Source organism: Callithrix jacchus, chromosome 9 (assembly GCF_049354715.1).
Source record: "Callithrix jacchus isolate 240 chromosome 9, calJac240_pri, whole genome shotgun sequence".
NCBI classification, from domain to species: Eukaryota; Metazoa; Chordata; class Mammalia; order Primates; family Cebidae; genus Callithrix; species Callithrix jacchus.
In genome coordinates, this window is record NC_133510.1 from 42709463 (window position 1) to 42727049 (window position 17587).

General features: G+C 36.8%; 1 protein-coding gene across 21 annotated transcripts in view; it reads right to left on the minus strand.

Moving 5' to 3' along the window:
• The window catches only part of CCDC91 (coiled-coil domain containing 91), a 366252-nt gene that overhangs the window by 66302 nt on the left and 282363 nt on the right, over nt 1-17587 (minus strand). For all 21 annotated transcript variants that reach the window (XM_078339017.1, XM_078339026.1, XM_078339025.1 and 18 more), the window contains one exon: nt 1308-1421. In XM_078339017.1, coding sequence (XP_078195143.1) covers nt 1308-1421 — 114 coding nt within the window. The remainder of the gene's footprint in view (nt 1-1307; nt 1422-17587) is intronic.

Below are 17587 nucleotides of genomic sequence, written 5' to 3' on the forward strand. Positions count from 1 at the left end.
GAGCCACCGTGCCTGGCCTGATTTTCTTTTTATCATACCGAATTTGACTTCAAGTTAAGAGTATTAGACAGCTGGGAGTGGTGGCTCATGTCTATATTCCCTGCTCTCTGGGAGGCCGAGGTGGCTGAATCACTTGAAGTCAGGAGTTCAAGACCAGCTTGGCCAACATGGTGAACTTCCATCTCTACTAAAAATAAAAAATAAAATTAGCTGGGTATGGTGGCAGGTGCCTGTAATCCAAGCTACTCAGGAGGCTGGAACAGAAGAATTGCTTGTATCTGGGAAGCAGAGGTTGCAGTGTGCCAGGCTGAGCGACAGAGTGAGACTCCATCTCAAAAAAGAAAAACAGAGTATAGGACAAAAGCAGTGTCATAAGATTTCAGTATACTTCTTGAACTACCAACTGCAGGATAATATCTTACATTTTCTATTTATTTGGTCATTTTGACCAACTAAGTTTAGCTATTTTGTCAAATTTTCTCAGACACAGTTTATGTTTGTTTTGTTATATTATGCAATACAATATATATTTGTAACATATTTACACACAAATAATACTTAAATATAATATTTATATGATATATAACATACATTAAACATATAAAGAAAACATTCTAAAACACTGCATGTAAAATTTTTTATTTTATTATATATATTGATTACAGAGAAGATTACAGTCAACATCTAATGTTAAAGAATTTCTTATTCTGTGTATTGCTTAGAGGACTGAAGACTTGTTGAAAAGACAACAAATTAAGTTAGATCCATTATTTTCAGCCTCTGTTCAGACTAACATTAATAAAAGCAAATTGTATGAAAATGCTATATTTTCAAAGCTTTAATATGCATTCTAAATTCTTACAAGTGTATTCTGAGTTTTGAAAGGACACTGGCAGAAGAGCCTGAATTTGCTAACTGTAATTAAGTCCATTAGAACACTACAGTGGTGTTAATACAGTCAGAAAACCTTAAAGGATAAATAGAAATTAAAAATGTATAGCAAAAGACCCCGCAAATGTAGAAGTGTCTACTATCTTTATGAGTAAAGTTAAACTGGAAATGCTATACGTCATTTCTAGGAGTCTACCAAGAAATTATTCACTGTTGCTTTCTGCTGACAGATAAGATTTATGTTTGTAGACATAACTATCAGAATATATAATTACATCAGAAAACATCCTTAGATGAAGATTCATAGGTTAGATGACACAGGGCATTTTAAATATCTTATAAGTTCATGTTATTGTATGGAAGTCACTGACTGAGTTTACTGAAGCACAAATTAAAACTCTTCAGGAGATACTTACCCTTTTCTGTTCTTTTATATATTCTGTCAATTCATCTCTTGTTCTTTTCACTGCCTCTTCCACAGCCTTTTCACTTCGCTTCTGCTCTTCTATTATTGCTGCCTTTACAGTTTCCTGTTTGCGGGAGAAGGCAAAACAGTCAGGGAAGTAAGCACTATGACATATTTGTGGCCATCTCATAGAAACTAAAAATCCTCTTCAGTGGGTTTTAGCTCATTCTATTCAAAGTGTACCTTTACACAGGAATAAGAATTTACAAACTCTTTTGGGATCTATTGGAGATTTCACAGAACTCCATTTCCTAAAATGAGTGAAGGGAAAGGAATGGAATATGCCATTTATTGCAGGGAGTGCCTTACAGACTCCAATGGCTTCTTTACCAACCTTTCATTTGATGTTTACATGATTCATTGCCTTCCTGTATTTTGCACTATCCACATAAGACTTCCAACTTGTGTTTATTCTTCCAACACTCTAATGCTCTAGCTGTTTGATTCACGTTTAATTTTGGCATCATACAATAATCAAGTGTGGTCTGAGTGGTAAGATTTATAGCTAGTTTGGTCCTCTTGCCAGGTTAAGATGCTGTGAACTGGACACCATACCTAAGAGGTAAAAATTCTACCCAGTGTGCTAATCTTTGAATGAGAGATCTAGGGAGGGAAATGGTACTCCCCATTTATTGAAATAGTAATCAGGAACCTAAGAGATTTCAGCATTGCAAATACAGCAAGAAAGCTAAAATTCTGAAAAACTACAACACCTCTCAGGAAGTCTTTTTTTTTTTTTTTAATTTTTTATTGGATTATAGGTTTTGGGGTACATGAGCAGAGCATGCAAGACAGTTGCGTAGGTACACACATGGCAGTGTGCTTTCTTTTCTTCTCCCCTTCACCCACATTTGGCTTTTCTCCCCAGGCTATACCTCCCCCTCCCATAATATTTTCTGCTAAAATAGTGTATCATGAATTGGAATGAATGCCATGAAGCAAAATCTTTTCATTTCCATCTATTGGTACCACCTTTTTTACTGGACATCAAGGCAATCAATTGGAAAATTCCTTGAGTTTCTCAGAATATTTCCTTCAGTTTTAATTCTTGAAGGTTCTTCATTTTGTGGAGTGCATGTATGACTTTGCTTAGTTGTCACCAATTAAATTTAGATATTTATATGTAGCTCAGAAAATATAAATAACATCAAGGATTCTCTATTTCAAATCTATTTAGTGTAAAAAATTTAAATGTGTGGGAAAATATAAACACAAAGCAACACACACAGAGATATTTACTTTGGACCAATTCAAAAAGTGGAATCATTTTTGGCCAAAGGATATAAACTCAATGTATCTTTTGATGTTTTGTACAAATTTACTCTTATAAGCAGCACATAAGAATGGCTATTTTCTTGCAACCTTGATAACATTTATTTTCATCAGTTTTTAGACTCCTTGCATACTTGGGGAAAATGACATCTAATTTTATCCTGTATTTATAAATATTGCTATGTCATGTTGAGCATTTAGTTTATAAAAATATTGGCAATACGCATGTTTTCTCTTGTCATTTGCTTGATCATATCGTTTACCACTTTAATACTGCTATACTTTTTATTCTCTTCCTTATAAAATTAACTGAAAATTCTTAAAGTCTTTGAAAAAGTCTACTATTTTATTTTCAGTCATTGAGTATATTAGGTATTGGCTCTATTAAAGCTGCTTCCATAATTATCTCAAAAGATTAAAGTTGGAAAACTATAGCAATTTATAAAAGAAAAGATGAGAATAAAACTTCAAAATGAAAGCATCTGCTATTATAATTCTTATTTACCTCGCACTTGCAAATTTAGAATTTGAAGTTATTCAAATTTAGAAAGGCAAATATATTACATACTTACTAAGCTCTCTGAAATAAAACATGTTAATAATTCTGTAGTAAAGAATATGAATATTCACACTATATGAGTAAATTAAAAGTATAAATAGCTTCACATTCGTTCAAGTCAGGTTTTGCTAACAGGTGAGTTACAAATATCCTTAGTTTTCAGGGCTTTTTACAAGTACAAATAAAAAACTGTTATAAGAAGCATATGAATAAATCTGACCAGGCCTATTGATTAAAAGCAAGCATCAACTTAAATAAATGAGCTTTAACCAAAAAAAATATGAAGAGTTAGTAAAAGTTATTCAGTTAACACATTTCAGGGAGCTGAGTGTTTATATTATTAATACCTTCTCAGTTGAAATTTTTGAGGATATACCATTCCTTGTTTTTGAGTTGGCAAAGTACCATTTACAGTACAAAATTTCTCTTGATTCTATCCTCCCCAGCTGGGAGTTAAGTGACAATCAAGGTTGTGAAGCTCATCCTGAAAAACTGTTCATCTATAAATAATTCCTTTGAATGTGACACAAAAGTAAAGTTTAACTCACTACTTTCTAATCAGACTCAATTCTGAATTAGTTAGAATTAATAAATTTTGTTTGCATGTATGCAAGTGGTATGTGAATGACTGCATGCTTTGTTGATTCCATAAATGAAATATATCATCCTTGGGAGTCATGACAATTAATCTAAAATAAAACATAGCTTGCAAGGAATGAAGAGTTTCCACCAATTAGTACATTCAAATAGGCAATTCTGGAAAGTGTTTTCCAAAATATGTTGGTGATAACTCCACCACTGAACATAGTGCATTTTTTTTCTTGTCTATGAGTTATCACCACATACTTGCACCTAGAAAATGAGTCAAGAGGATTGCATTTCCCACCAAACATGAAGCACATTTGCAGTCATCAATACAATCATTAAAACCTTGTTTGGAAAACTGCTCAAATAGGTAATTCTGAAAAGTGTTTTCCAAAATATTTTGATGATAACTCCACCATTGAACATGGTGCATTCTTTAAGGCAGGCTTTCTCAACCTTGGAACTACTGACAATCCTTTGCTGTGAGGAAGCATTCTGTGTGTAAGCAGCATACCTAGTATCTACCCACTAGATGGCTTCCAGTTGAGAAACACTATCCTAACATGAATAGTTTGGAATGAAAGTACTCAATTACATTTATGTTATGCTGTATTTGTTAAAATACATCAGTCATATTTCTTGTCACATTAGAATGCTTTTATCTAAAAATATATGCAGAAACATCCTACCCAAATGATTATCTAACTAGTCTTTAAATGTGGAGAAAATTCTATATACTTCTGGGCACAGTGGCTCATGCCTGTAATCCCAGCACTTTGGGAGGCGGACCACCTGAGGTCAGGTGTTCAAGACCAGCCTGACCAACAAGGTAAAACCCTATCTTTACTAAAAATACAAAAAATTAGCTGGGCGTGGTGGCTGGCACCTGTAATCCCAGCCACTGGGGAGGCTGAGACAGGAGAATTGCTTGAACCTGGGAGGCGGAGGTTGCAGTGAGCTGAAATCATGCCACCGCACTCCAACCTAGGCGATGGAGTAAGTCTCCGTCTCAAAAAAAAAAAAAACAAGGAAGTTCCATCTACTGCTTTTAAAAATAAATGACTGGAATAGTTTTTTTACTGTTATGATTAAATAGATCATGCTGAATGTCATTTAGAGCTAAAAGCTTATATGACATTTTGCACAAGATGTTATAATTTCTCTTTATTGCTTAAAAGTATATTTATGCTTTAGTATCCATGAAATCTACCATTCATTTCAGTTATCACAGGATCATGATCCAGTAAAATGCCTGTGGTTGTCTGCCCTTTATTAGGGCAATTTTGTGAAGGATTGTAAACACAGCACAATTATTTACAGAAAACAAGTATCACCAATTAACTCAATTCTGGTCTGTGGGTTGCAAACTATAGTACGACGAGGTTAATTTTCTGGGGAAATTGTGCATTTTACTTAGTTTCTATAGAAATACATGCATATTATCTAATTATGTATTATCTTAAAAGTAACATGTGCTAGTAGAAATGCACCTTAGAAAATGAGTGATAAACTAGAGATGCAAAGATCAGATAACGCTTGTTATACTGACTTCTGGTTTGTGGTTGGTAGCAAAGTCTGTTCATACATTCATATGTCAAATGTGTCCTAAATACCTATTTTGAGTAAAAAATAGTCTCAAATACTGAAAGCCGTATTTGTCTATCTCTTGATGAGTTTCTAATTTTCTTGTGAAAATAAAATATAAATGTACAGAAACTGAAATAACCATATACTAAAAGAGAACTTAAAGGGTACTGTGACTAATGAGTCGTGGTAATACTATTTTGAGTTATAAGGAAGGAGATATCACAATGTCTACAATGGTCAGAGAAAGCCTTAAAAAAAATGGTGGGCTCTGACCTGAGGTTTCATACATGCTTCATGTGTGGAAAGATGATTAAGACTGAGAGATCCGCATGTAGTTCATGTTGAATGTTATCTAGGAAGAAAAGCTTATATGAAATTTGGTACAAGAGTGCAAAAATAAAACTGAATATATGTTTGAGGCTTCTGGCTACAGATGAATGTTCTTTTGTGAAAAATGAAAAGGAAGGAAGGCTGGGACCAGGTAGTGGGGAGCCTGAAGGCTTAAGGCTGATGTCAGCAACACAAGATGTAATGAGCTACCAATAATAGCATGTGGATTGATTGCTCTTCTTGCCACTTGTATAGTCTTTACATGAGTCAGCAAACATAGTTTTTAATAATCTCATACATAGTTATCCCTGCCTTACCCCAAATGATATATCGAAAGTAAATAGGCTAGCTCATTAGCACAACATCTTCAAAAGTTGCTAACTCTTAATTTAAACAATGGTCTAAACAAGGAAAATAACAGACACATTTTCATTCCCTTCCTATTTGGGCAAAGTATTACTTAGATAGTATCATCCTATGTCCACAGCCACCAACTCTGATCTAGGGTATATATGCCAGAAATTTGTATCTGTGCTTATAATCCCAACATACAAACAGAACAGTTTCACTTAAAGTTAGGAGAAAGTCTTCTAGATTGTCCAAACTTTCATTCTTTTCTAGATTTTAATTACTTAGAAAAACTAATATTCAGTAGTATCAGTAGAGTGATTTGGGGATAATGAACTATAATCCTTTTTTTTTTCCTGTCCCCCTCCCGCTGGATGCAGTTTTTTAACCCAAATACTACGAAAAAGAGTAACATTTTAGTGTCTTTAACAAGCAACCCCAAAATGAAGCAAGCCTATATAATCAGAAGTATAATTTTCTAGTAACTATAATGTCTCCATTAATAGGTATTACTGAATAGATATCTTAGTCCATTTTCTGCTGCTGTAACATATCACAGACTGGATAATTTATGCAGAAAAAGATCCATGTTTGCCTCATGGTTCTGGAGCCTGGGAAGTCTGAGATCAAAGGCCATGTCTGGTGAGGGCTTTCTTACTAATTCATAGCATGGCAGAATACATTACAGGTAAAAAAAGCGTGAGAGAGGGCAAGAGCACTCAAGACAGAAAGAAAATGGGGGCTAGAATGTGGTATTACCTGATATTATACAATGAACCTTTTTCCTGCAACACACATAATTTTAAAGTTGTTCTGTATTGTCCTCAAACAAAGCCAAAGTTAATTTATTAGGAAGGAGTTGCAAGCCCATCTGTAAATGCTATCTATAAATCTCACAATATCTAATCCTCTAAAGATTTTAATAGATATATGGTGCCATGTAGCCTGAAAGAATAATATAAATCACAGTGGGAAAGGCTACCAAAATATTTTCATGAATATTCTAACAACTATTTATGAAGGGATTCAAATATTTCCTTCTCCCATGGAGTGAGCTCATGCACTGTATGTTCTATCTCTGCAAATGTTTTCCCATGATTAGCAGCATGATTTTCTCAAAGTGGTAATAAGCCTTAAAAATGAAGGAAGGCAGTGAGTTAGAGATGACTTCCCGGTCAGACAAAAATGAGTCAATACGTGTATTCTCTTGAATAAAATTTAAACTCTCTAATTTCTTAAAATTTGTTTATGTTAATATATGTAAAGAAAATTTTTAAAATATAGAGTAAGATAAATACCATGCACAGCACACCATGTAGCCCTCAGTTTAAGAAGTAGAATATTACCAATAATGCTGAAGTCCCTCTGCGACCATCCCTATGAATTCCACCCTTACCAGTTTCCTACTTCCCAAAAGAAATCACTTTATCTCTTTTATTTTTTCTTTTCCTGTTCTTTCAATATCTCTGACATTCTTATTGCAATTTTACAGTTTCAGGCATTATTTTTGAGTTTTCAGTGTGGTGGATGAGGAATTTGCTTATTTCTTAGAACCACTCCAAAAGCTAACACACAGATATTTGTAGTCCCCCTATCTTTCCACTTTGGTTCTACTATGGATTTGGGTAAATTTATAGTAAACAAATTACTTTTTGCTGTGTAACAACATGAAGCTTTAGTGGCTTCAAACAACAACCATTCATGTAGATCTGGGATCAGCAATCTATCACCAATGAGCCAAATCTAGCCTGTTGCCGTTTTTGTACAACCCACTAGATCAGAATGCTTTTTACATTTTTTAATGTTGAAAAAAAGAGAATATGTTATGATATGATTCTCATCCAATCATGCTCCTGTTTGGTACATTACAAACTATAGTGATATAGTGATAATTGCTGCATTTAAGCTCCATGAAGGTTGCCATGCTATAACATTATGATCATTTTTAACTCCACTGTATGCCTATCATGCCAAAACAAGAAAAGAGGACTTTGTTGCGCTTTTAAGGCATAGTGGAGTATGATTATTTTGACACTAAATGTCAAAAAAGTATTTATTATGCAATGAGACCCTACTGGTGCTAAAAAGAAATGATATATGTGAGTATTACCACACTAAGCACTCATTACAATATTCTCAATAAGAAAGCAATAGTGGAAAAATGACTAAACTGAAAATACCTCAAGGCAGCAGATTCCTTGAATGCACGCGTGTATGTGTGCACACACATGCGTGCACACAAACACATACACACACACACATACTCTACAACTAAAATTAAATTTGAGTGGATCATTTGTTAGTCAAGTCAGAAAAGCCATTTGCCAATGGTGAGTTTTTAAAACTGTGCTTAATTAAAGCAGTCAGGTAAACGTTTCTTTGAGGAGGAAGAAAGGAACTTGTTTGGAAGGAATAACTTTTTTTTTTTAATTGCATTTTAGGTTTTGGGGTACATGTGCAGAACATGCAAGATAGTTGCATAGGTACACACATGGCAGTGTGTTTTGCTGCCTTCCTCCCCTTCACCCACATTGGGCATTTCTCCCCAGGCTATCCCTCCCCAGCACCCCTCCCCCACTGTCCCTCCCCTATTCCCCCCAATAGACCCCAGTGTGTAGTACTCCCTTCCCTGTGTCCATGTGTTCTCATTTTTCATCACCCGCCTATCAGTGAGAATATGTGGTATTTCATTTTCTGTTCTTGTGTCAGTTTGCTGAGAATGATGTTCTCCAGATGCATCCATGTCCCTACAAAGGACACGAACTCCTGATTTTTGATTACTGCATAATATTCCATAGTGTATATGTGCCACATTTTCCCAATCCAGTCTATCATCGATGGGCATTTGGGTTGATTCCAGGTCTTTGCTATTGTGAACAGTGCATATTCCATGGTGTATATGTGGAGAAATAGGAACACTTTTACACTGTTGGTGGGAGTGTAAATTAGTTCAACCATTGTGGAAGACAGTGTGGCGATCCCTCAAGGACCTAGAAATAGAAATTCCATTGGACCCAGCAATCCCATTACTGGGTATATATCCAAAGGACTATAAATCGTTCTCGTATAAGGACACATGCACACGAATGTTCACTGCAGCACTGTTTACAATAGCAAAGACCTGGAACCAACCCAAATGCCCATCGATGATAGACTGGACTGGGAAAATGTGGCACATATACACCAAGGAATAGCTTTTTGTGAGAACAGGTGCTTGATGTGATTGAGAGCATTGGTAGGAAAATCAATAGCCAATTAAAAAACATAGTAAATGATTTTTGAGTAGTTTTCTTAGCTCTTCATAAGTCAGATGATTTGTTGAACTGTTTGTTTCAGGAATCAATGCCAAGTTTGGAGTTATTCAAACTTAGGCTCTATGAATGGTCTGTATAGAATAACTATAGGTAGGAAACTTTTCAATAAAATTGAGAAACACTAATTTAGTACAACTTGGTGTGGAATCTGCTAAGATGTGTAAACAACTGATGATAGTACAAATATGTGTGAAATTAAAGAAGGCTTGGTTAGACAAATATCTAAAACTTGTGAAAAAGTAAATTATTGAAAACTCATAGTTACTCATCAGAAAGTGTTTTGAAGAAAATATCTGAATTAACCATGTATTACTGAATGAGTACTGCTAACAGTGAACTTCTTTTGTTTCTGTGGACTAGACCATTGTGAGTTCTATGGATTTCTGTCTGAAACTGAAGTTCAATACCCTGACTTGCCATCCTATAAAGCAGTCCAATGGTTTAGTGGGAAGAAAGATTTGCTTTGACTGTTTTTAAGCTCAGGGCTTTGACTGAAAGTTTTTCTGAATAAGAACCACTCAATCACAATTACTAAGACATCAGCTTTCATTTCAAGCTAGATAATTTCTTAACGAATTAAAAATTATAATGCACAATAGCACTTATACACAGCAAGAGTTACACCATGGGTTAGTCGTCTGAACTATAATCAACATTGAACCACAAAGTCAAGCTCCTTTATACACTTCCTATGCATCAACAGCTTAAAAAAAAAAAGTTAAGGCTTCTATTTCCACACATATTTATGAACTTAAACTACAGTTCCAGAAGTTCCAGATATAGATGCAAGTGCAAAGGGAGTTTCTACATTTGCACATCCACGTATGCATTTGAGAAACTTTCATCTACTTTCAAATAGAAGTGATTAATCTGTACTGCAATGACATGCTAAAAGGAAAGCATTAAGAGAACCTAGTAGAATTTTATAAATGCCTCCCAAGTGATGACTATACTCCATCAAATCACGTTCATTTATTACTATCAATATTTAGCATACTTGTCTGTATGAAAAGATATTTTAAAGATTAAACATGTAGAATTTCATTACAGATCAGCATTAATAACCAACTAATGAACATTTGTGACCAATTTTCATGATAGCAATAACTAGCTTTAAATAATAAACAAATGTTATTACCCCAAAGAGAATTCCATTCTTTTCGTTAGATCTGTATTAAAAATTACAATCCATTAATATATTTTTAAGTTCAAAAAAATTGTTAATTTTTTTCTCATTATATAAGCACCTATATGATATTCTCAATTAAGCCTCTTAGCCCATAAAGACTTCTATCTTGACCTTTGTGGAAAAAGTCTGCCAATCTTTGATTTAGGTCATGTGTGACTTTATTTGTGAAGTTTCTTACAGGTAACGGATCAATGGGTTTTTTTTTTTTTTTTTAGTACATTCAGCTAGTTTATAATCTTTTGATCTGAGAGTTTAGTCCATTTACATTAAATGTCATTACTGATAGTAAGGGATTACTATGGCCATTTTTTTTCCTGTGGTGGTTTTGCAGTCTTCTCTTCCTTCTTTCTTTTCTCCCTTATAGTGAAGGTGATTTTCTTGGGCAATATGATTTATTTTCCTTATTTTTATTTTTGGTGTGTCCGCTGTATGTTTTTTGGTTAAGGTACCATGAATCTTGCAAATACTATCTTAAAACCCATTATTTTAAGCTCATAATAACTTAAAACTGTTTGTACAAATAAATAATCAAGAAAAAAGAAAATATCTTAACTTCATCCCTCCAGTTTATAGCTTTCTGTTATTTCTACCTTATTGTATTATGTCTCGAAAAGTTCTTGTAGTCATTAGTTTTGATTGGTTCATCATTTAATCTTTCTCCTTAGGATAAGAGTAGTTTAGACACCAAAGTTACAGTGTTATAATACTCTGTATTTTTCCGTGTAGTTACTATTACCAGTAAGTTTTATACCTTCACATGATTCGATTGCTCATAAAGGTCATTTTCCTTCTGATTGAAGTACTCCCTTTAGTATTTCTTATAGGACAAGTCCTGGGTTGATAAAATCCCATAGCCTTTGTTTGTCCAAGAAAGCATTTATTCCTCCTGTATATCTGAAGGATAATTTTGCTGAATGTACTATTCTAGGGTAAAAGTTTATTTCCTTTAGCACTTTAAATATGTCATGCTACACTCTCCTGGCCTGTAAAGTTTTACTGCAAAATGCTGCCAGACATATTGGAGCTCCATTATACGTTATTTGTGCCTTCTGTTTGCTGATTTTAGAATCCTTTCTTTATCCTTGACCTTTGGGAGTTTGAGTATTAAATGCCTTGAGGTAGTCTTCTTTGGATTAAATCTGCTTAGTGTTGCATAAACCTCTTGGACTTGGGTATTGATATGTTTCTCTAGGTTTGGGAATTTCTGTTATCCATTTGAATAAACTTTCTATCACTATCTCTTCCTCTATCTCCTCTCTAAAGCCAATAACTCTTAGGTTTGTCTCTTTGAGGCTATTTTCTAAATTCTGTAGGCATATTTCCTTTTTTAATATTATTTTGTCTCCTTTGTATATAGCCTGTTTTCAAGATCAGTAATTCTTTCTTCTGCTTAATCAAATATCCTGTCTTCAAGTTCAGTAATTCTTTTTTTCTACTTGGTCAGTTCTGCTATTAAAAGGCTAAGATCTGATTCGGATTCAACTCAAGATGGCGCTGTGAGAACAACCCAGGATTGAAGCTCTCGGTTAATCTGTGGAGAGGTGAGTCAGAGCTGCATTTTCAGACTGATCTTTGTTGCCCACAGAACGGGAAATTCCCAAGTATAAAGGAGACGCGGGACACCAGGCAGAGGCTCTGCCTGGAGAAGCCGGCAGCCGGGGTGGCGGCAACCGGCCCTACCCAGCGATCCACACAGGGCGTGCTTGTCTGGGTGCCCTGTTGAAACGGCAACCTGAGACTTGAGAGGGCTGAACTTGAGACTGAAAGGGACTTGGGCAGTGGGCCAGCCCAGGGGATTGCAGGGACACAGCGTTTGGGATAGCGTCGTGGAACAAACAAAACGGCGATTCCAAACACTTGCCATGAAGACGGTTTCTGAGACGCTCCGTGGGGGAGGGGCATCCACCATTACTGAGGCAACCCGTCCCGACTGAGACACACGCCCACTGCTGTCGCAGCCTGCAGTTGCCGAAGCAACCCGCCCCTACTGGGATACACGCCCACTGCTGACGCAGCCTGCCGTTGCCGAGGCAACCTGCTACAACAGAGAGACTCCGCCGCAGGGCGTAGCGTGTGGTGGAGACTGCAGGAGAAGAGCAAGAGCCTGCAGCAACCGGGCGAACCTCACAACAGCAGGGCGGAGCCTCAGCAGTCAAATAGTGATTAGACTGCCTCCTAGCTGGGCTGGACACCTCAACAGAAATCCAAAAACAAAGCCCGAACACCCCAAGACAGAGCATTTGAGAAAAAAGGGGTTTCATAATGAGCTCTGTTGCAGCAGAATCAAATAGAGCAACCTAACAGCCCTGAATGAACAACAGAGCTCACAGTTCAGCAACTGAGCTCCTATAAAGTACAGACTGTCTCCTCAAGCAGCTCCCTGACCCCTCTATATCCAAAAGACTGACATTTGGCAGACATCATCCTGGGACAAAGATAGCAGAAAAAGAAACTGGTAGCATCCCTCACTGTTCCGCAGCTGCTATAGGTGCACCCCAGACAAGCAGGGCCTGGAGTGGACCTCAGCAGTCGTACAGCGAAGGGGCTAGACTGGTAGAAGAAAAACCAAGAAACAGAAATACTTCATCACCAACAATCTGGGTGCCCACTAAGAGACCCAATTGAAAAGTCAGCAACTACACAGACAACACGTGGATAAATCCACAAAGATAAGAAGAAACCAGTGCAAAAAGGAGGAAAACATGCAAAACCAGAACACCTCACCTCCTAGAAAGGACCAAAACTCCTCACCAGCAAGGGAACAAAGCTGGACAGAGAATGACTGTAACGAAATGACGGAATTAGACTTCAGAAGGTGGATAATGAGAAACTTTTGTGAGCTAAAAGAACATGTATTAAATCAATGCAAAGAAACTAAGAACCTTGAAAAAAGATATGAAAAAAGATTTGAGGAAATGATAACAAGAATGGATAACTTAGAGAGAAATATAAATGAATTAAAGAAGCTGAAAAACACAACACGAGAACTTCACGAAGCATGCACAAGTTTCAATAGCCGAATTGACCAAGCAGAAGAAAGAATATCTGAAGTCGAAGATCAACTCAATGAAATAAAATGAGAATCCAAGATCAGAGAAAAAAGCACAAAAAGGAATGAACAAAGTCTCCAAGAAATGTGGGACTATGTGAAAAGACCTAACCTACGTTTGATAGGTGTACCAGAAGGGGACAAAGAGAATGAATCCAAGCTGGAAAATACTCTTCAGGACATCATCCAGGAAAATTTCCCCCACCTAGCAAGACAGGCCAGCACTCAAATGCAGGAAATACAGAGAACACCACAAAAATATTCCACAAGAAGAGTAATCCCAAGGCACACAATCGTCAGATTCAACAAAGTTGAAATGAAGGAGAAAATACTAAGGGCAGCCAGAGAGAAAGGTCGGGTCACCCACAAAGGGAAGCCCAGCAGACTCACAGCAGATCTCTCGGCAGAAACACTACAAGCCAGAAGAGAGTGGGGGCCAATATTCAACATTCTTCAAGAAAAGAACTTTGAACACAGAATTTCATATCCAGCCAAACTGAGCTTCATAAGTGAAGGAAAAATAAAATCCTTTGCAAACAAGCAAGTACTCAGAGATTTTGTCACCACCAGGCCTGCTTTACAAGAGCTCCTAAAAGAGGCACTACACGTAGAAAGAAACAACCAGTACCAGCCATTCCAAAATCACACTAAATGCTAAAGAGCATCAACATAATGAAGAATCTACAACAACTAACGGGCAAAACGGCCACTTAGCATCAAAATGGCAGTATCAAATTCACATATAACAATATTAACCCTAAATTTAAATGGACTAAATGCACCAATCAAAAGACACAGACTGGCAAATTGGATAAAAAGCCAAAACCCATCAGTGTGCTGTATCCAGGAAACCCATCTCACATGCAAGGATACACAAAGGCTCAAAATAAAGGGATGGAGGAAGATTTACCAAGCAAATGGAGAGCAAAAAAAAGCAGGAGTTGCAATTCTCATCTCCGATAAAATAGACTTTAAAGCAACAAAGATCAAAAGAGACAAAGAAGGCCATTACATACTGCTAAAAGGATCGATACAACAAGAAGAGCTCACGATCCTAAACATATATGGGCCCAATGAAGGAGCACCCAGATACATAAGGCAAGTTCTTAATGACTTACAAAGAGACTTAGACTCCCACACAATAATAGTGAGAGACTTTAACACTCCACTGTCAATATTAGACAGATCAACCAGACAGAAAATCAACAAGGAGATCCAGGGCTTGAACTCAGACCTGGAGCAAGCAAATCTGATAGACATTTACAGAACTCTCCACCCCAAATCCACAGAATATACATTCTTCTCAGCACCACATCACACCTACTCTAAAATTGACCATATAATTGGAAGTAAAGCACTGCTCCGCAAATGCAAAACAACTGAAATCATAACAAACAGCCTCTCAGACCATAGTGCAATCAAGTTAGAACCCGGAATTCAGAAACCAACCCAGAATCGCACAGCTTCATGGAAACTGAACAACTGGCTCTTGAATGTTGACTGGGTAAACAATGAAATGAAGGCAGAAATAAAGAAGTTCTTCAAACCCAATGAGAATGAAGACACAACATGCCAGAATCTCTGGGACACATTTAAAGCAGTCTCTAGAGGAAAGTATATAGCAGTAAGTGCCCATATGAGAAGAATGGAGAGATCCAAAATTGACACCCTATCATCAAAATTGAAAGAGCCAGAGGAGCAAGATCAAAAAAACTCAAAATCCAGCCGAAGACAAGAAATAACTAAGATCAGAGCTGAACTGAAGGAGATTGAGACACAAAAAACCCTTCAAAATATCAATAAATCCAAGAGCTGGTCTTTTGAAAAGATCAACAAAATAGACAGACCACTAGCCAGACTGATTAAAAATAAAAGACAGAACAACCAAGTAGATGCAATAAAAAATGATAAAGGGGAAATCATCACAGATTCCACAGAAATTCAAACCATCATCAGAGAATATTACAAACAACTCTATGCACATAAACTAGTAAACCTGGAAGAAATGGATAAATTCCTGGACTCCTGTGTCCTCCCAAGCCTAAACCAGGAGGAAGCTGAAACTATGAATAGACCAATAACAAGGTCAGAAGTCGAGGCAGCAATTAAGTGCCTACCACACACAAAAAGCCCAAGTCCAGACGGATTCACAGCCAAATTCTACCAGACACACAAAGAGGAGCTGGTACCATTCCTTCTGAAACTATTCCAAATAATCCAAAAAGAGGGAATCCTTCCCAAATCATTTTAGGAGACCAGCATCATCCTGATACCAAAACCCGGCAGAGACCCAACAAGAAAAGAAAACTTCAGGCCAATATCCATGATGAACATAGATGCAAAAATCTTCAATAAAATATTGGCAAGCTGATTGCAACAGCAAATCAAAAAACTTATTCATCATGATCAAGTAGGATTCATCCCGAGGATGCAAGGCTGGTTCAACATACGCAAGTCTATAAACATAATTCACCACATAAACAGAACCAAAAACAAAAACCACATGATTAGCTCGATTGACGCAGAGAAGGCATTTGACAAAATTCAACAGCCCTTTATGCTAAAAACCCTCAATAAACTCGGTATCGACGGAACGTATCTCAAAGTAATAAAAGCTATTTATGACAAACCAACAGCCAATATCATACTGAATGGGCAAAAACTGGAAGCATTCCCTTTGAAAGCCGGCACTAGACAAGGATGCCCTCTCTCACCACTCCTATTCAATATAGTACTGGAAGTTCTAACCAGAGGAATCAGGCAAGAAAAAGAAATAAAGGGTATTCAAATAGGAAAGGTGGAAGCCAAATTGTCTCTATTTTCAGATGACATGATAGTATACCTAGAAGACCCCATCGCCTCAGCCCAAAAACTCCTGAAACTGATAAGCAACTTCAGCAAAGTCTCAGGATATAAAAGCAATGGGCAAAAATCACAAGCATTCGTCTACACCAATAACAAACTTAAAGAAAGCCAAATCAAGAACGAACTGCCCTTCACAATTGCTACAAAAAGAATAAAATACCTTGGAATACAACTCACAAGGAATGTAAGAGACCTCTTCAAGGAAAACTACAAACCACGGCTCAACGAAATCAGAGAGGACACAAACAGATGGAGAAACATTCCATGTTCATGGTTAGGAAGAATTAATATCATGAAAATGGCTATACTGCCCAAAGTAATTTACAGAATCAACGCTATCCCCATCAAGCTACCATTGACTTTCTTCACAGAACTGGAAAAAACCACCATGAACTTCATATGGAACCAAAAGAGACCCCGCATAGCCAAGTCAATTCTAAGCAAAAAGAACACAGTGGGGGGCATCACACTACCGGATTTCAAACTATACTACAAGGCTATAGTAATCTAAACAGCATGGTACTGGTACCAAAACAGAGATATAGACCAATGGAACAAAACAGAGGCACCAGAGGCAACACAACATATCTACAACTATACAATCTTTGATAAACCTGACAAAAACAAGTAATGGGGAAAGGATTCCCTATTTAACTAATGGTGTTGGGAAAACTGGCTAGCCATGTGCAGAAAGCAGAAACTGGACCCCTTCCTGACACCTTACACTAAAATTAACTCCAGATGGATTAAAGACTTAAACATGAGACCTGGCACGATAAAAACCCTAGAAGGAAATCTAGGCAAAACTATTCAGGACATAGGAGTAGGCAAGGACTTCATGAACAAAACACTGAAAGCATTGGCAGCAAAAGCCAAAATAGACAAATGGGACCTAATCAAACTCCACAGCTTCTGCACGGCAAAAGAAACAGTCACTAGAGTGAATCGGCAACCAACAGAATGGGAAAATATTTTGCAGTTTACCCATCTGACAAAGGGCTGATATCCAGAATTTACAAAGAACTCAAACGGATTTACAGGAAAAAAACAAACAAGCCCATTCAAAAGTGGGCAAAGGATATGAACAGACACTTTATGAAAGAAGATATATATGAGGCCAACAGTCATATGA